Source organism: Heterodontus francisci, chromosome 7, assembly GCF_036365525.1.
Source record: "Heterodontus francisci isolate sHetFra1 chromosome 7, sHetFra1.hap1, whole genome shotgun sequence".
NCBI lineage: Eukaryota > Metazoa > Chordata > Chondrichthyes > Heterodontiformes > Heterodontidae > Heterodontus > Heterodontus francisci.
Genome location: NC_090377.1, coordinates 91,382,914 through 91,402,845, shown reverse-complemented (window position 1 = coordinate 91,402,845; position 19,932 = coordinate 91,382,914). Strand labels below are relative to the sequence as shown.

At 43.9% G+C, this 19,932-nt stretch overlaps 1 protein-coding gene across 2 annotated transcripts in view; it reads right to left on the bottom strand.

Annotated features, from left to right (window-relative positions):
* Positions 1 to 84: 84 nt before the first annotated feature.
* Positions 85 to 19,932, bottom strand: part of mfsd6b (major facilitator superfamily domain containing 6b) — a 96,824-nt gene continuing 76,976 nt past the window's right edge. For both annotated transcript variants that reach the window (XM_068035641.1, XM_068035640.1), the window contains exons 5-7: positions 13,551 to 13,649; positions 7,558 to 7,835; positions 85 to 2,603 (exon numbers count right to left, since the gene is read on the bottom strand). In XM_068035641.1, coding sequence (XP_067891742.1) covers positions 2,325 to 2,603; positions 7,558 to 7,835; positions 13,551 to 13,649 — 656 coding nt within the window. In that variant the 3' untranslated portion in view covers positions 85 to 2,324. The remainder of the gene's footprint in view (positions 2,604 to 7,557; positions 7,836 to 13,550; positions 13,650 to 19,932) is intronic.

Genomic DNA, 19,932 nt, shown 5'->3' with positions numbered 1-19,932 from the left:
ATGATAAGTTCATTTTGAATTGCTTTGTAAAATGCAATCAAAAATCAATTTTTGTATAACATTTTATTAATAAAATTTGTCATCAGTTTAACATATAAGCAGTTCTTTCAGCATTGACATAACTACAATTCAGTAACATAGTTTACATACTGAAACAATCTAAAAATCTCAACACCCAACAGCCCACTACAAAATCAATATATTTTGTACATACAGGGTATTTGTAATGTATTAAAGACACTAACTATTGTACAGACAGCACAAATGAAGCACCCTGCACCTGAACAAAAATGGGTCAATCCTCATTGTTGCAAATTCATAATGACTGACAGGGGTGAAATTATTTTTACTTTGAGGTCCATTATTGACCAGAAGGAGATTCAGATGGTACCAGGAGGATGTGATCGTAAAACTTAAAAATTAACCTTGTAATTTTTAAAAGTTATCCTTTAGGCTTCCCACAACTGCCACTAATGCCCCAGCGAGAGGCTTCTTGGGGTGCTTGATTGCCATCCATCAAGAAATGAGTAAGAGCTGCTGGAGTTACCCCCAGCCGCATCCCCAAAACCAGGCTGTTTGGCTGTTAATCTGTTGCTCCATTAATAGGAGGCTGCTAATCACTCAGTTTAAAAACAAGGATTAACTGTACAGTTCATTTTCAGGTGCCTCATTTATTTCAAAATAGAAACCTTCAATAGAACGCTTACGATTCAAATTCTGCATGCAATTTTGTCAGGCAGAATCAGCAATAAAATACTTTAAATAGCTTTTTTAAATGATTAAAGAGCATTATATGCATAAATCCATAGTTATGTTTTTGCAGATTTAAAAAAAAATAGCCTGTCCTCCTTCAGCAATACACAAAATATTGTTGAATGTTTACTGTAAAAGTATACATCAAGACATTTAGTGACAAATTTAAGTTTGCATTTAAGCAAAGATGATTTGCAAATTTGAAAGCTTAGTATTCATGGGGGTGTGTGAATAAATAATCTTGTAGACAGTTTGAGTAGATAAGCTTTTTTTTTCTTTCCCTTCCCCAAACATAAGTGAGTCTGATGTATTGCCTGACTTGTAAATTACTCTAGTTTGTTTTCTAGGGTGAGAGAGGTAGCTTCGCTTTGATGGTTCCGTTTCAGCCAGTTTGCTAAAACCATTTAAATAAAAGCTAAAATAAGCTGCCTTTCATGCACCCTATTGATAACCTTTCAAAAATGCAAATATCTATACTGAAATGCAATATGAGCTGTTCATTAATTGCCCGAGAAAACCCCAAAACCAAGCTCGTCACTGGAGGTAGGAGGAAACTTGCCTCACAATATTCTTTAAACACAGGAAATTGGGAACTGTGCATCTAGAGTTAGCAGAAGAAATTTAGAAGTAATAAATTACATATTTTAAATGAAAACTAGACCAGTGCTGGAATCTCTGTATACATATTGGCTACTTGTTGAATATCAGAACACCACTAACCCAAAGTTGAGCTTTCTTATTTAGTTTTTACCTTCATCATTCATGTCAGAACATGTATCCTACCTATAACAACACTGTAGGAAGCTGTCTTCTCTCAAGTTGAACAACTCTTGTGATGTCTTATGATAAATAAAAACGGAGAATGCTGAAAATATCAGGTCTGGCAGCATCTGTGGAGAGAGAAGCAGAGTTAACGTTTCAGGTCTGTGACCTTTCATCAGAACTGAAACATTAACTCTGCTTCTCGCCAAAGATGCTGCCTGACCTGTTGAGTATTTCCAGCACTTTCTGTTTTTATTTCAGATTTCCAGCAACTGCAGTATTTTGCTTTTATTCTGGTGATGTGTTGCTCAAAAGATACTCCAGGCTAATTTTGAGAAACACAACAGACATCTGTGGTAATTCTGCCTGATAATCTAAATCTAAATCCAAATCCAATACAACAAGTAATTCATTTAGTTCACTCGTGACTTGTTACCTGGTTGCATTTTGGTGCATTGTAATGTCACCTAAGTTTGAAAGTACTATGCTAACACTTAATCAATTTAGCTACTTTTTAACACTATCAATGTGTGGTTTTAAGAATTGATGCAAATTGTGTTTTGGATGGACAGACATTTATATATGAATAGGCACTTAAATTCTTCTTTTGATGCTCTAAAGTGCTGTAGAACCTTATAATTTCTGAAATATACACTATTAGCCATTAGTGTCATTGATGATGTGGGCATATTGTGGAACTATTCGAAAACTTTCCTGTGCTTATATTTTTTTTTAAAAGTCCATCATGGAAAATTATGAATACATTTTTTCAACACTTTCAAGTGCTTCGTAATCTTTAAATTTGACCATCAAGAGATGTCTTTCTGACTTGGTTGAGTGGTGCTGGTTTGCTGAGGCGAGGCTGGATCGGCATTCTGGTTTCCATTTCCTGGCAGGGGTATTAAGTTCCGAGGCAACTCTGACTGGTTAAATCCATTCTCAGTGGCTTGTGTGGGGTTTATCCTGATCTTCTCATCCAGATCAGAGGTATTGATGGGAACGTCTGCCTTTTCTTGTTTGCTGGGAGTGGATGATTCTTCATGCTGTGGAGGACAAGCATCTGGGGATACTGAACAATCGTTGTCTTGCTACAGTGAACATAAAAACACACATTTCAAGTATAGCTGATAATTTCTAAATACAGATAAATGGAAGAGAACTTATTTATTAAGGACTTTTTCCAGAGTTAATAGGATTAATTATTATAATTTTTAAAATGTTGGCATAACTAGTGTTTGATATCCCTGATTGGTCTAAAAAATTATCACGCCCCTCTGCAATATGACATTTGTATCATTCCAGTTGAATATCTCCCTCTTGGGAAAGTCTCTCACAATGGCTACAAGATTTAGGAGCGAAATGGCAGTTCTGCGACAGTTATGTCCTGCTCCACTACTGTGGAACTGAATGTAGTATGAGGGCTATGTTGCCACATAGTGGTTGAATGTCTATCGTTATAATTTTTGGCTTTGTAGTGAGTCATGGAGAAAATGTTTCAGTTGGCTCTGTAATTAAATGATGAGTTATTACGACTACTCCCATGCAAGATTATCAAGGAATTCAGGCGAGAATTTTAAAGACACTCCCCAGTCACATCTGCAGAAGGGGTGAGAGGAATTTTACATTGCCACAAAATGTAAAATCTCTTCTGGATTTGTTATAATCTTTTAAATTTCCCAAAACGCATTTTCTCCATACATAACACGTGTCATTAAAAATGGTTCACATGCATATTACAGTTTTTGCTGCATTTTTCCCTTGTGATTATTCCTTATCTTGTCCTTTTTACCAGACCATTATATTTGTATTTTTAACACCTAACTCTGTTAGTAGAATTTAAAGCTGCATTCCGCACACTTATGAAAAATTCTGTGGGCATAATTCCAGTCATAAAGCAATTTCAGAAGCTAATTCTATGTTAGACCTGAGGACTTCATAGTTGGGTCACATTGCTGATGGAATGTTGTTATCATCCCAAGGGTCATTTACATACAGGAGGTGGGTTCCTGGCTTGTCAGGGATTGCCAGCAGTTTGGGACCGAGATTCACTGCTGAAGGCCTCGGGGGCCAGCCACATTGGGAAAGAGAGGGTGCCAACTAGCTGCCTGGTTTATAATCGCCTAAGAGTTTTTAATTTCACTCAAGTTTTGGGAATACTTGCACAGTTACTCCTCAAACTAGCACACCATCCAGTGGCCTCTGACTGCTTGTGCCAGAGCCTAATTAGCATGTATTAGCAGGTTAATCAAGGATAGTCAGCATGGATTTGTTCAGGGAAGATCTTGTTTGACCAACTTAATCCAATTTTTTGAAGAAGTAACAAGGAAGATAGATGAGGGTAGTGCAGTTGATGTGGCCTACATGGATTTTAGCAAGGCTTTTGACAAGATCCCACATGGTAGACTGGTTAAAAAAATAAAATCCCATGGGATCCAGGGAAATGCAGCAAGGTGGATACAAAATTGGCTCAGTGGCAGGAAACAAAGGGTAATTAGTGACTGGAGGGCTGTTTCCAGTGGCGTTCCGCAGGGCTCAGTACTGGGTCCCCTGCTCTTTGTGGTGTATATTAACGATTTGGACGTAAATGTAGGGGGCGCGATCAAGAAGTTTGCGGATGACACAAAGATTGGCCGTGTGGTAGATAGCGAGGAGGATAGCTGTAGGCTGCAGGAAGATATTGATGATCTGGTCAGATGGGCAGAAAAGTGGCAAATGGAATTCAACTTGGAGAAGTGTGAGGTGATGCATTTGGGGAGGTTAAACAAAGTTAAAGGAATACACGATTAATGGGAAAATACTGAAAAGTGTAGAGGAAGTAAGGGACCTAGGAGTGAATGTCCACAGATCCCTGAAGGGAGCAGGACAGGTCGATAAGGTGGTTAAGGCGGCATATGGAATCCTTTCCTTTATTAGCTGAGGTATTGTATACAAGAGCAGGGAGGTTATGCTGGAACTGTATAACTCGTTGGTCAGGCCACAACTTGAGTATTGTGCGCAGTTCTGGTCACCTCATTACAGAAAGGATGTAATTGGACTAGAGAGGGTACAGAGGAGATTTATGAGGATGTTGCCAGGACTGGAAAATACAGCTATGAGGAAAGATTGGATAGGCTCGGGTTGTTGTTCTTGAGAGAATACTGAGGGCAGATCTGATTGAAATGTACAAAATTTTGAGGGGCCTGGATAGAGTGGAGGTGAAGAGGCTATTCACCTAGCAGAGAGTTCAGTGACAAGGGCGCATAGATTTAAAGTGATTGGTAGAAAAATTAGAGGGCAGATGAGGAAGAACTTTTTCACCCAGAGGGTGGTGATGGTCTGGAACTCAGAGCCTGAAAGGGTAGTTGAGGCAGAGACTCTCAATTCATTCAAAAGGAGTCTGGATATGCACCTCAAGTGCCGTAATCTGCAGGGCTACGGACTAAATGCTGGAAGGTGGGATTAAATAGGTGAATCGTTTTTTGGCTGGCACAGACACAATGGGCCAAGTGGCCTCTTTCTGTGCCTTCAACTTTCTATGATTCTATGTATGTACCATAAACCCACTGACACATGTCTGGGCACAGTTGTGCCCAACAAAACCAACTGGTGGAAAAAGGCAAAGAGATGAGGGCACAGGGGAGTATGTTGCTGGCTGGGTTGCTTTCCACATCCACCTGACCCAGATTCATCAAAATTCAGCAGCTGGAGGCGGGAAGCCTAGGATGACATATTAACGTTTCTACTGTGAAGTAAAATCAAATCCCAACTGTTTTGAGGAGTGATTCCTTTTGGTCCCCATGATGTTTGAGTCTAATTTTACCAAATGTGAGGAACATAACTTCAAATAAATAATCTAAATTGCTGACAGAATCCTTTTGTAATTGTAATGATGCTCACTCTTTAGAATCCTTGCCCCCGCCCCCACCCACATCCCTCCACCATCCCATCTAAACAAAGTGCATGACACAACCAAAGTTTGAAAACCTAAAGCACATAGATCCATGAGATACACAAGTACATTTATAGATTTACTAGTGTAAAGCTTTTTATCTTGGGGTTCAACCTAATAAACTGTAGAAATGGCAATGTCTACATGCAGTAGTTAAGATGTGATACAGAAGTACATTTTTAATTTTTTTTGTGGGATGTGGGCACTGCTGTTTAGGCCTGCACTTATTGCCCATCCCTAATTGCCCTTGAACTGAGTTGTATGTTAGGGCATTTTAAGAATCAACCACATTGCTGTGCATCTGGATTCACATGTAGGTCAGACCAGATAATGACAGCAGATTTCCTTCCTTAAAGGACATTGGTGAACCAGATGGGTTTTTTACAATAATTGACAGTAGTTTCATGGTCACCATTAGATTAGCTTTTAATATAACATAAAGCCATGTGCCCAGTTTGAAGCAGGCCGCAGTTTATTTTCTTTCTATATCAGTGGGAGCATCATCATCGAGCATACCTTCAGCTGCCTTCACTAAGTAGAAATGGGTGAATGAAGTTTGGAGGAAGTACTGAGGATGCAGCTAATGATACCTGCTACCTTCTGGCATAATATTTTATGAGGACAGTGAAAAAAAATAAGCTAAAAGGATACATGAAGCAAAGAACAAGCTTTGAAAGCTTGGATACATGAAATTGCTGAGACAGACAGAATTGTACAAGCAGCAGGGAGGTGTGGCTTTCTGATAACAAACTGGTGCTCAGCAGATGTGTGTATGTTAGTCTCTAATTGGAGTCTTTTTATCAGTATGTACGTGCAGCCCCTCAGATAGGCTGTCAGGCTGACCACCGATGGGCCCCTCTAACTACTTCATTATGATCATGTTAAAACAAAGTTAAATGTGGCGTGGGGATGTACGAGTTGTGATTGGTTCATTTAAATCACTCTGCATAATCTGATTGGTGTATGTAAACAATACAAAGAACAAAGAACAGCACAGGAACAGGCCATTCGGCCCTCCAAGCCTGCGCCAATCTTGATGCCTGCCTAAACTAAAACCTTCTGCACTTCCGGGGTCCGTATCCCTCTATTCCCATCCTATTCATGTATTTGTCAAGATACCTCTTAAACGTCTCTATGGTACCTGCTTCCACCACCTCCCCCGGCAACAAGTTCCAAGCACTCACCACCCTCTGTGTAAAGAACTTGCCTCGCACATCCCCTCTAAACTTTGCCCCTCTCACCTTAAACCTATGTCCCCTAGTAACTGACTCTTCCACCCTGGGAAAAAGCTTCTGACTATCCACTCTGTCCATGCCGCTCATAACTTTGTAAACCTCTATCATGTCGCCCCTCCACCTCCGTCCTTCCAGTGAAAACAATCCGAGTTTATCCAACCTCTCCTCATAGCTAATGCCCTCCAGACCAGGCAACATCCTGGTAAACCTCTTCTGTACCCTCTCCAAAGCCTCCACGTCCTTCTGGTAGTGTGGCGACCAGAATTGCACGCAATATTCCAGGTGTGGCCTAACTAAAGTTCTGTACAGCTGCAGCATGACTTGCCAATTTTTATACTCTATGCCCCGACCGATGAAGGCAAGCATGCCTGATAAGTATGCCTGATAAATAATCCTTTAAACATGTATGACCATTGTGTTTCGGAGAGCTTGCATGTTTCAACTTGATTCGTGTGGCTCCCCTGCATGCTTGAATAAACTGGTGCTCAAACAAAGAAACTTGAGTCCTGAGTCTCGCCTGGTCACCACTTGCACGTGGAGAGGGAGAACGAACTCTCACGGGTAGCAGAACAAGGGAGGGTTATTGAACTCCCAGAAGGGGCCACGGGAGGGTGATTGAACTTCTGCACGGGTGGAAATAAGGGAGGGTGACTGAACTCCCCACAATAACAGTCACAATTCAAGTATTACTTGTTGCTAACTAAACCCAATGTTTACTGACTAAAAACTTCTATTTTTGCAAAGTACTTTTTCTCTCAGCGAATCTCATACAATGCTCTGACTCAAACTCATCAAAATATAAAGTAGAAAGTCATAAGACCTATGAATAGCCATATATACGAATAGAGTGAGATTTGTAATAAAGAAGTATCAATTAACCTGTAGCACTTGGTGCTCAACAGTTGCGTTTGTCTTCGCTAACTTCACCATCTCCATAATTTGATAAAAGGCAAATGCAATAGTGACCCAAGGTGATGAACTGATGGCCCAGGCTGGCTTCGTAACATCTTCCTGCTCCTCTTGGTACTTGGTCTTTTTTAGAGGAAGTTTGGTTTCATCGTGGGACATCGTACTCGCTGAGTGTTGTTGTACAAGATCAATGGTTGCTATAGGAACAGGGCTAGATGGAACCGGAATCCGTTCTGCCAGCATCTTTTCTAAATGGTCAAAAGGAGACACAATTAACAGTCTGTATGAACACTCCCATCGTATAAAATAGAATATCTAACACTGTATTTACTGAATACAATAAAATGGAGCAGAAACTCAATTTTTCACTTATGAGCAACATCGCATAGGGGGAAATACACTAACTGTGAAGTAAGATAACTAAATTTAATACAATATTCTTTCAGTATAAGATAAATATAAGAGAGCCAATAACCGATCAAGATAAGAATTTAGGAGGGATTTTGTTACACCTGGAGTGGTTGAAGCAAATCTTATTGATGCATTTTAGGGGAGGTTTGAAGCATACATGAGGGAGAAGGGAACGAAGGAATATAGGAACAAAGTGGAGAGGTAATTTGAGGGGGAGAAGACATGGCTGAGTATATACACTGGCATAGAGAACAGTTGCACCGAATGACCTGTTCCTGTGCTATAGATTCTATGGGGGGAATTTTACACTGGCGGCAGGGGTGTCAATGTGTGAAAAAAGCGATGCTGAGATCCTCACATCGCCTCTTCTCCAGAAGGCCTGCTGAATTTAGTGCCAATCAGACACTTAAGTGAACAGTGGCTGGCCTTCCACAGAATCAAGGACCCCGTTGCCGGAAATCCTTGGAGAGCTGCTGGCCAACAGAGGCTAGCAGCTGCAGCGCCATTGCAGAGACTGTGACTGCTGCTGCAGGTGCACTTACCAGAGGCCACAGAGTGCTGCTGGACCCAGGCCTCAGATGTGGGTCAGGGTGGGAGTGGTCTCGCAGGCTGGTGGTTGTGGGGAGAGGAGTCAGGAGCAAAGGCAGGGGGATGGCTCTCAGTAGGCCCTCCCCTTCCCATTGCAAGGTCCCTCGTTCAAGCACTAAGTGCTCTTTAACAAGCCCACTCTCCCCCCGCAACCACCACCCCCACCCCCCACCAGAGCCAGGAAGCAGCCCGCATGGTATTTTGTGCCATGCTTCCTATGCAGCAACAGGGCCATCTGCTGCATTGCTAACAGCTTCCCGCCCTGGACTAAATTCTGGCGGCGGGAACCCCTCCCCCCATCACCATCCCACCCAATTTTATGCTCTCCCCACCTCCAAAACTGCCACGGAGGACAGCATAAAACTCCCCCCTATGTCATTTGCAATAGTTAAACTCTTCTCTCCAAAATCCTCAGTCCTGGTCATACATGCACGTTGACTGCTCTGGTTAAGTGCATGATTTTTGAAGCCAAGTGCAAACCCATTTGGTGAAGTGTATGAAAACTCCTATTAGTAGTTCTGAAGTCTGTACATGTGAGCTGAATTTTAAGAGCCTGACGTCGCTCCCGGCTGTTAGCTCAAAAAATGGCAGCCTGCACCTAGCTGCCACGATCGCCTACACAGCGGCTCATTTAAATAGCCAGGGCAGCCCAACACCCCCCCCCCCCCCAATCACGTGGAGGGGGCGGGCTGTCCATCGCTGGCAATGGTGTCAGCTGCCTGTGCGCAGGTGTTGGCGCCATTTTTAAAGGGCAGCCAGCCCTGCCAGCAGATTTGAATATTTAAAGTGGATTCCTCTAAAATTTACAAAATGAAATCGTAACACCCCTTTCCAATCCCCCAATAAAAATGTTGCCCTTCCCCCCCAAAACACTTACCTTTGAACTCTGTCCTTCCCCTCACCCCAGACTGCACAAAGTTGAAAGTTCACCCCTTCCCACCATCCCCTACACTTACTTGACCCCGTCTCCCCACCCCCACCGGCAGTAAAAATCTTACCTCCTCCCCTCTCCCCACCAGTATCACGCCGGCTTTCCACAGATGGGGAATTGAAGGCATGGGAGTGCAGGCCGCTGCGCTGAAGATCGCGGTGGGGCCGGAAGGTTCAAGGTAAGTTGATTTAAATTTATTCATCTCATTAATTTAAATATTTAAATCCAAGTCCTGTCGTCCAGCGGCGGAAGGGAGGGTGCCGCCACGGAGGATCGGGTCAGGGCCTCCTGATGTCGGCCTCCATGGCAGGCCTCTGCTGCAACCATCTTCCAGCCCCTCCCCGCCATGGAGCCTGATGTCGTGGGCTTGGTGAAATCCAGTCCGTAGTGTGTGGTGGGTGGTTCAGCAGCAGATTAACCACAATTACACTTCTGCAAATGGCACCTGCCAACTGTTCACCATAATAAAAACAGAAAGTGCTGGAAATACTCAGCAGGTTCGACAGCATCTGTGGAGAGAGAATCAGAGTTAACGTGTTCTATTTTCAGTCCGGGGTTGGGAACCTGATGGCTGGATCATTTCCAGGTCTCGAACCCACGCTGTAGCAGTGACGGGATTTTCATATGCAAAACTCCTAATTGGCCCGAAGGCAAGTTGGTGCCCAATTAGAGGCGCCAGGAGTTAGGGCGATTTTAAAAGGCAAACAGTAGGCATGCCTGAGTCAGCCATTGCCAGAAGGTATGCAGCAGCAGGGAGCTCTGAGAGCCAGTGCTGGCCTGGGTAGGCTTTTCAGATGCCTCCCTTGGAGGCCTTGGTGGACACAGTCTCCGAGAGGAGGGATGTGCTCTTCCCTCTTGCTGGAAGAAGAAATCCTCCAAGACAAACCAAGAGGGCATAGATAGAGGTGGCCACAGACGTTAGCAGCCGGGGAGTGACAAGGAGGATGTGGGTGCAGTGCAGTAAGCACTTCAATGATCTGATAGGGTCTGGAAAGGTGAGTGGCAAGCGACACCCGGCTAACTCTGTATAAACCAGCATACACATGAACTGAGCAGACTGACTGCCCATAGCTCTCCTTAACATTGTCAGATCAAGTGCCCAGTTGCATCACTGAGAGGTCAGCAACCCTCGCACACGGACCGCAACTGAGCAGGGGGCATCACTGAGGAGCGCAACATCTCATGTACGTCATGCTGGAATGGGTGAGGGAGGGCAGCCTTCCCATAAATCTGTCTCCATCATCCTGTAGAAGAGGGCACATAATTCCAGAGAGATGTCTCCGAATGGTGGTGGTGTGCCGAAGCTCCCCCATGGAGGAGGCAGCGCGGGACATGGTGAGGGTTACATCATAACAAGCCATGGGCAATGGTAAGAAGGGAGGTCGTCCAAAGCAGGATCATTTGATAGCTCCATCTACAGGTGAAGGGCATGGAGGTCACTATGGTCCAATGTGCACTATGGCTATAAAACCGCTGTCATCCGTTGGGTTAGTTGTGCTAAGGCACCTGTTGAGTAACCCGAGTTCCCATCACCACTTTCTTGTGTTTCCAGTCGCAGAGGGGGAACAGAATGTCCCAGCTTAGGTCTCCTCAGTGGGGAAAGATGTCCCTGAGGCAGTACTGTCACATCATTGCTCAGCACCTTCCACCAATTTGACACACTCAGCTCAGATGGGCCTCAGTCTAGCTTAGAAGGGAGCACTGGGTGAACTGTACCTTACGAGTGAGCAGGAGGAGGAGAGTGATGCAGAGTCAGCTGTGGGCAGTCTTGCTTGGAGGATGAAGAACAGACTCAGCTATTTTCTGCTAAGCAAAGATGGTTTCTCGGTGCCTTGACGGCCAACTGGATATGACTGATGACCCCCCTGGACCTGAGGGAATCTATCGATGGCGGCAAAGCCCAACACCCTCTATGCCTGCACTGGCCCATCTATTTCAAAATGGATGTAGTCCTCTGCCCTCTGGAATAGGGCATGCGTGACCTGCCTGATGGTGTGATGAGCTGCCGACTGTAAGATGCCACCCAGATCCATGGCTGATCCCTGGAACGACCCGGATGCATAAAAATTCAGGACGACAGTGACCTTGATGGCTGCAGGTAGGGGAATGTCATGGGGCCGTGAGGTCAGAGCGCAAATGTCCAAGACCATCTGCCTGGATAGGCGCAGTCTCCTATGGCATTGGCGCTCTGTCAATGCAGGTAGCTGATTTTGGCCAGTACACCAGATGTTGTGAGTAGCACCTTCTTCCCCTTGTGGCACCTCGCTCTGCTCCTCTGGCCTCCTCCTGACCAGGAGGATGCATCTGCTGAAGATCCTCCTCGCTACTCTGTCCAATGTCAGAGTAGCCTGCTCCCATCTCAACTCACTCAGCTGCTGCTCGTTGGTTCACCAGGGCTTCCTCTGTCCAGCTCTGATGCCCAAGTGATGCCAGCAGCCTCATATCCTTCTCAAGAGTCCAACCACTCACGGTTCGCAAATACAAGCCTCTCAGCACCAACGATGGCAACTCTGTGCCACTAGCTGAGTAAGTTTATCTCCCGTCTGTCACAACTGTTGATCATTAGCACTCATGGCTTCCTGCAGTGTTCACAACAGCTGCTCCCTAACATGTCCCAGACCCTCCATTTTCCCTGTGCCTCCAGATTGAAAATCTAAAACTGCTGCTCCAATGACTGTTAATAAGCTCCAAAATGAGCTCAACAATCAGTTAATTGGATGTGTGTGGGTTGCTGGCCAACCCCCCTCCCCCAACCTTTGAAAATCGGATCATGTTCCGGAGGCACCATTCGGGACTGAAATTTTCAAAGCGCACCCGCAACCAACCATGCCCTCACGGGCTTTTGAAAATCCAGCCTGGCATTTCAGGTCGATGACCCTTCATTAGAACAAAAGAAAGAAAGGTCATCAACCTGAAACGTTAACTCTGTTTCTCTCTGCACAGATGCTGCCAGACCTGCTAAGTAGTTCCAGCATTTTGTTTTCATATTTCCGGCAACCACTGTACTTTGCTTTTGTGTTTACCCTAATAGTTCACGCCAATGCCTCCATTCTACATGAGAGTTTTAACCATTGCAAATATGATACTTCTGAATTAAGAAATAGACCTCGTACAATTTGGAAGTGTTTTTCTTTAAACTGCAGTATACTGTATAAAGACATCAGGTCCTAAATTCCTGTGTCTGGAGAGAATGTAAGTTTCATTTATGTCTGGGGACTGGTGGGCGGGGGGTGCGGGGGTGGTTAGTGGTTGGGGGGGGGAACGGAATATGGATCAGATCCTGATTCTGCCAAGATTACACTGATTTGGACTGGACATTAAGATTCTGGTTGGGGGGGGCTGTGGTCGATTTCTTCCTATTCCTCTATACCAGAGTGAGTTCCCAGGCTTCCCGAAGAAATTCCTTCCTTCATACCCTGTAAAACCTCAGTAGAACTCTGTGGAGAGTTAACATGAGTTCCAAACCTTCATTAGATTCAATAATCTGTCCTGGAGGAGATTATCTCCTCGAGTCAGAGTGGCTCCAGTGGGAACCAAAATGATTTTTCAAAAAAAGACTTTTCTTCAACCGTTTGGACTTCTGCTTTATAAAAGTGGTTCAGCTGAGGCTGGCACAGCTGCCACTGATGCACCATCACCAGCACTAGTGACCTGTACCAACTGCACAATTAACCTCATCTCTGGAATTTGATTTGGTGTCTGGCTTCACGTGAGGTTGAGCAGTGGATTTTACACCATTGCACATCCGCCAGAAGTCTGGGGCTCAGGAACTTGCAGGCCGTTGTTTTTACCTGCATACCTCTAGAAGGTAGTGGATTGGGAAGGAAGGGAGAGGGAAGTAAAACCATCTCCGAGCAGCTGTATACAGGGAGTCATTAGCAGAGACCCGGAGGGAGGCCACCTGCTTTTCAGTTTAACTGGGGAAGGGAACTAAAGGCAAAATATGTTTTAAACATATATTATCTAATAGCAATTCAATGAAAAGTTAGTCAGGATTAGCACAATTCCTATGACATGTGATGTTGATAAATACCTTCATCTTCATCACCAACTGCCAGCCATTGGATCAAGGCAAAAATTAGGAGAATCACTAGAAAGGCCATTCCAATCCCACGGAATGTTTTTGGAGCACCTGAAATCCATATCATACAATTTTACTGTACAGTCATGCCCAGTTCATTTATGAATCACTAGCAATTTAACATTTACAGAGATAATTGCAGTAAAAGGCATGACAACAGATGGTGAAATGAAATCTGGCATTACTGCAATTCACACAACATGGTATAATAGTGTTTTAGTTCAATAGTGATGTTAACATGGTAGCTTGTCATCTATTTCTATTCACTGTAGTACCCGTTACTTGTGAAACAGAACACAACAAACAGCCCCATCAGCTGGGCTGGAGTCAAAACACTGGTTCTGGGTATTCGAATCCACCCATTCCTCTCAACCATTTTGTTCATTTATATTTCTCCCCCTCTTCACGTCAACCATCATTTTTCTGATGAGAGGAAGCAGACAAACCTGGCACCCAGCCTCAATTGACACTGTCCTGTAAGTGGTTCAAGGAGTTACTCAGAGTATTTTGTCCTTCAACATTCAACTCCCCTTGCCCAGACTCTGCTCAGCACCTTCCTGTAGCAGAAGTGAGGTCGGGAACCGCATAAATGGGGGACCAGAGGCAAAACAATTGCAGGTTCTTCATGATCAACATTTGTCAGAAAGGAATGATCACAGTTCGCTTATTTAAGGCTAATTGCTACACGTAGTCATTTACATTTTTGAATCTTCCATTTCCTGTTAGTCTCTATTTTAGTTTTTCACCTCCAGTTATAACAGCAGGAGTTGACATCTTGAAAGTAGCTAAGCAGCAAATGACACAAAGCATGCACCAGAAATCTGACTAGGTGTGCACACATGGCAAGCAGAAGGTCAAAGAATTATGCAAATAAGACTACAAACATCAAATCACACCATTACTGCCCATTACTACTGCTAATATCAGTGAGTGACATCACTTGGACCTGAAGGCAGCTGCCAGACAAAGTGCGTCAGTGTGAACCAAGAGTTTTTGAGAAGATAGTGAAAGGATAGGGAGTAAAGTGCTTTTGTAAACTGGGACGGGGGTGCAGGGTAGGGGGGGATTTAGTTATGGGAGACTGACTGTTGAAAAAGTTCCAAAGTTTACTTGGTGCTCTTCTGCCATGATTAATTTATGTATTTAATTGTTATGTATTTTCTTCCTTAACTTAATGTTCAATGAGACTATGCCTGCACTTGAGGATGCAATAGAAACACAAATTCTTATGTGCTTTACATAATGTTTTGCATTTAAAAATCCTATTATCTTGATTGCTTTCTGTAATTTTACAAAGTTACAAGTATGTATTTGTATTATTTTATTCAGCTGTGGATTATAAGAATTTAAAAATTCATATGTTTGTTTTCAAATCCCTCCATCGCCTCTCCCCTCCTTTTCTCTGTAACTTCCCCCAGCCCCATAACCCTCTGTGCTATCTATACACCTCCATTTCTGGCCTCTTGCGCATCCCTGATTTTCATCGCACCATTGGCGGCCTGCCTTCAGCTGCCTAAACACTAAGCTCTGGAATTCCCTCCCTAAGTCTCTCCTCTCTACCGTTCTCTCTCCTCCTTTTAGACATTCCTTAAAACCTACCTCTTTTTCCAAGCTTTTGGTCCCCTATCATAATATCCCCTTGTGGCTCAGTGTCAAATTTTGTTTGATAATGTTCCTGTGAAATGCCTTGGGACATTTTGCTACATTAAAGTATTAATTAAAGCTACTAAGTATCATCACCTCATTCCATGACAATATGAAAGGCACAATTCAGCATAGCGGCGCCTCATCAGACCCCTTTCCTATCCTGAGTGGCGTGAAACAGGGCTGTGTTCTCGCATCTACACAGTTCGGGATCTTCTTCTCCCTGCTGCTCTCACATGCGTTCAAGTCTTCAGAAGAAGGAATTTTCCTCCACACAAGATCAGGGGGCAGGTTGTTCAACCTTGCCCGTCTAAGAGCGAAGACCAAGGTACGGAAAGTCATCATCAGGGAACTCCTCTTTGCTGACGATGCTGCTTTAACATCTCACACTGAAGAGTGCCTGCAGAGCCTCATCGACAGGTTTGCAGCTGCCTGCAACGAATTTGGCCTAACCATCAGCCTCAAGAAAACGAACAACATGGGACGAGACGTCAGAAATGCTCCATCCATCAATATCGGCGACCACGCTCTGGAAGTGGTTCAGGAGTTCACCTACCTAGGCTCAACTATCACCTGTAACCTGTAACCTGTCTCTGGATGCAGAAATCAACAAGCACATGGGAAAGGCTTCCTCTGCTATGTCCAGACTGGCCAAGAGGGTATGGGAAAATGGTGCACTGACACGGAACACAAAAGTCCGACTGTATCAAGCCTGTGTCCTCAGTACCTTGCTCTATGGCAGCGACGCCTGGACAACGTATGTCAGCCAAGAGTGACGTCTCAATTCATTCCATCTTCGCTGCCTCCAGAGAATACTTGGCATCAGGTGGCAGGACCGTATCTCCAACACAGAAGTCCTCGAGGCGGCCAACATCCCCAGCTTATACACACTACTGAGTCAGCGGCGCTTGAGATGGCTTGGCCATGTGAGCCGCATGGAAGATGGTAGGATCCCCAAAGACACATTGTACAGCGAGCTCGCCACTAGTATCAGACCCACCGGCCGTCCATGTCTCCGCTTTAAAGACGTCTGCAAACGCGACATGAAGTCCTGTGACATTGATCACAAGTCGTGGGAGTCAGTTGCCAGTGATCGCCAGAGCTGGCGGACAGCCATAAAGGCGGGGCTAAAGTGTGGTGAGTCGAAGAGACTTAGCAGTTGGCAGGAAAAAAGACAGAAGCGCAAGGGGAGAGCCAACTGTGTAACAGCCCCAACAAACAATTTTTTCTGCAGCATCTGTGGAAGAGTCTGTCACTCTAATATTGGCCTTTATAGCCACTCCAGGCGCTGCTCCACAAACCACTGACCACCTCCAGGCACTTACCCATTGTCTCTCGAGACAAGGAGGCCGAAGAAGAAGAAGAAGAAGAAGAAGAAATACAAATTGTTGCTCTTGTTCTAAGGCAGCTGCGTACATACAAGCCTGCCATGTTATGCTCAGCAGAACTGAAAATCACTATCCTTGCAGCACTTTCCTGCCAAATTTCCAATGGAAATGTGCTGGAAGAGCTAATGTTTAGGCTGAGATCTGACCTAGTAAGGGAATCTCATTCAGTTTAGTTAAGGGAAGGAGCCTCTTCATACCCCTTAGAAGAGTAGCAACATAAGGGAAGTCAGGGACTCCCATTGGCGGCAGTTCTTGTCTCCATGGCTCTCAGCAGAACCTGCTGTAAGATTAGTGGCAGTGTGCTTTACAACACAGGTCGCTGGGGTGCTGTAATCTTCTTTCTAGGGGCATGGCTGGGTGGGAAAGCTGGACGACACACCTCTGGTACTGGCAAATTTAATTGCAATCCTGGCCTCTCTCCAGTGGCAAGTGCCTTGGATGCATCTGTAATGGTTTAGACACTCGCCATTCCCATTAAAACAGCAGAAGTCCCCCCTCAACACTGATTTTTGGCAGGGTCAGTAGTGACGATCTGAGCTGGGTGTACCTCAGCACTGAAACAACAATGCCACCCCCTATCCCCCATGCATTTTCAACCTGATCATTAGGATCTGACAACGATAAAATCAAAAGTCAATCATGACCAATAACAAAAGACACACACACATATGTTTGATATCTTGTTATATCTTTTAAATGCTAAAATCACAGAAGATTTCAAAATGCTGGAAAATGCACTAAAAAGTGACAGCAAAAATCTACATTTTGGGGGGAGAATGCTCTATAGCATTCTTCCCCTTTCAAATATTTTAAATTCCACTACTGAAAAAATTGCACTTTTATGTATTTAGTGCTCCCCCCAATCAAAATATGATTGTTGAAATATTGGCTATAGTTGCAGCTGAAGTCTTGAAATGCCAAGGAGGCCTTGAGTTTTAGTTTACACAGAAAAACACATTGAATTGCGGAATGTGTTCCCAAAAAACTTAAAACCTAATAAAATGAAAAGGAATGAACTTATTCTATCACTTCGGCCTCAATTTATTCAGGGTTGCTTTTCAGGTAACATTTCTTTTTGAGTTGCCAGCCTTTTTGGAGAGGTGTCAAATTTTCTGATGCTGGTTGTCAGCTTTTCTAAGCTTTGTAGGTTTGCGTATATGGAAATATGATACAAAACCTAACCTCCCTGACACTGGCTTTGTGCCAATTTATAGATACACACCTAATGTAAAAGCAGGTCAATCACACACCATTCAGAAAACAGCTTGATTCAGAAGGGACAGTCAAATTCAGCTTAATTTCATTAGATTAAGCTCCACAAAACTGTTTAAAAACATTGCTTGTGGGTCCACAGTTTATCCAGCAATCCAGCACAGTCTGGATTATTTCATGACTAAAGATGTTGTCATGCTCACAAAGGGAAGAGTGATTAAATGAACTGGATGAATTAAGAAGTAAAAGTCAACAGTTGAACTGAACTACAAAAAAGGTCACATTTGCGCTACAGGCAAGATGGAGTAGAGGTCAGGTGATGCCTCCTGTACTGTCAATATACATGTTTGTCTGTTGAAGACCGAACCCATTATCCACATCTGAACTAGCTCTGGGGAAAACACATTGAAATGGAAAATAGCCCATTCCATGCTAACAACTCCAATCTGCAGGAATGGAGCTAACAAAGACTTTTTCAGACAGATTGACTCCGCAACCAAGACTAAAATATTAGATGTGAACTAGCACTACTTTAGCAGAATGGACCACACTCAGAAGCCATCATGTAACACATGATGGGCAGCACAGTGGCGCAATGGTTAGCACCGCAGCCTCACAGCTCTAGAAACCCGGGTTCGGTTCTGGGTACTGCCTGTGCGGAGTTTGCAAGTTCTCCCTGTGACCGTGTGGGTTTCCGCCGGATGCTCCGGTTTCCTCCCACAGCCAAAGACTTGCAGGTTGAGAGGTAAATTGACCATTGTAAATTGCCCCTAGTGTAGGTAGGTGGTAGGAGAATTAAGGGAAGATGGGGATGTGGTGGGGAATATGGGATTGATGTAGGGTTAGTATAAATGGGTGGTTGATGGTCGGCACAGACTCGGTGGGCTGAAGGGCCTGTTTCAGTGCTGTAACTCTCTATGACTCTATAACAATGGTTCCCATATCTGCAACATTATATGAATCAATGCAAGGAAGAGAGCCCTTAGTCAACTGATCAACACCCAAACTTGACAAGTTTTTACATTAAAAGGTAGAGAGGTAGCTGAAGAGAGAGGCAGAACAGCCAGAGAAGGTCTTTTCCAGCCAGAACAGCTGTGAGACAATTCCAGCTATGCAGGAGCCCTGCTGACAACATCTTTTAACTACAGCAGCAGAGAAATTATGAGGTGCCTTTGCAACTCCTCCATCTGCGAAAGTGAACCAGGATTTCCACCTTCGACTTCAGATTGAGGCTTAAACAAAAGGAGCCTATGACAATTCATCCTTTTCAAAACAACAAACATTTCAGGCCTGCACGACTGAAAGATTTCCTCCCAAAAAGCTTCTAAAGGGTTTTTAAAACAACAAAATCTTTTGCAACCATTGGACTCTAATTGCATGCCACCCCCTACTCTCTACCTTTTCTTGTGCGCGAATATGTGAGTAGGTGAAGTCACAAATATTTTTTGGTTATTGTGTAAAAATAAATATTTATCTTTCTTTTTTAACCTATGAGAAAATCTGTCTTTTGTCTATTTATTTGACCCTTAAATAACTCAGGGACTAAAACACTATTTTTAAAACATTATCTGCGGTCAACTGAGAGGTGAAAAGTGGAAGTTACCCACAACACTTCCCATCTGTCCGTAACATAGTGTAAAATGGGGCAGAACCTCTTCAGGAGAACACTACTCGCTTTGCTCCAGCTTGAAAGCTTCTGTACTATGTATTGCAATGGAAATGGATAGAATAGCATACATTGAACTTTCCCTGGCAATTTTAATAATAGTAAAGATTACCAATATGTAAGGGTATAAATAATAGTTATGTTTTTGTTTGTAGTGGTTGTGATTTTGTTGTTTTGCCCATGCTTCTTTCATCAATGTGGTGACTTCTGACATCTATGGTTCCAGTGATCCTCTGGTACCCTTTAATGGTGCCATAATGGGTACCATTCCCCAGTGGGCATTTCTCATGCGTGAGACTGGATATTAACTGTATCAGTAAACCACTAGACTATGCAAAGTTGTCACAGGTGAAGATGATGGCATTCTCACTTGACATTCATGTACATATATATTCCTGTAGGGGTTATGGGATAATGATCTGGG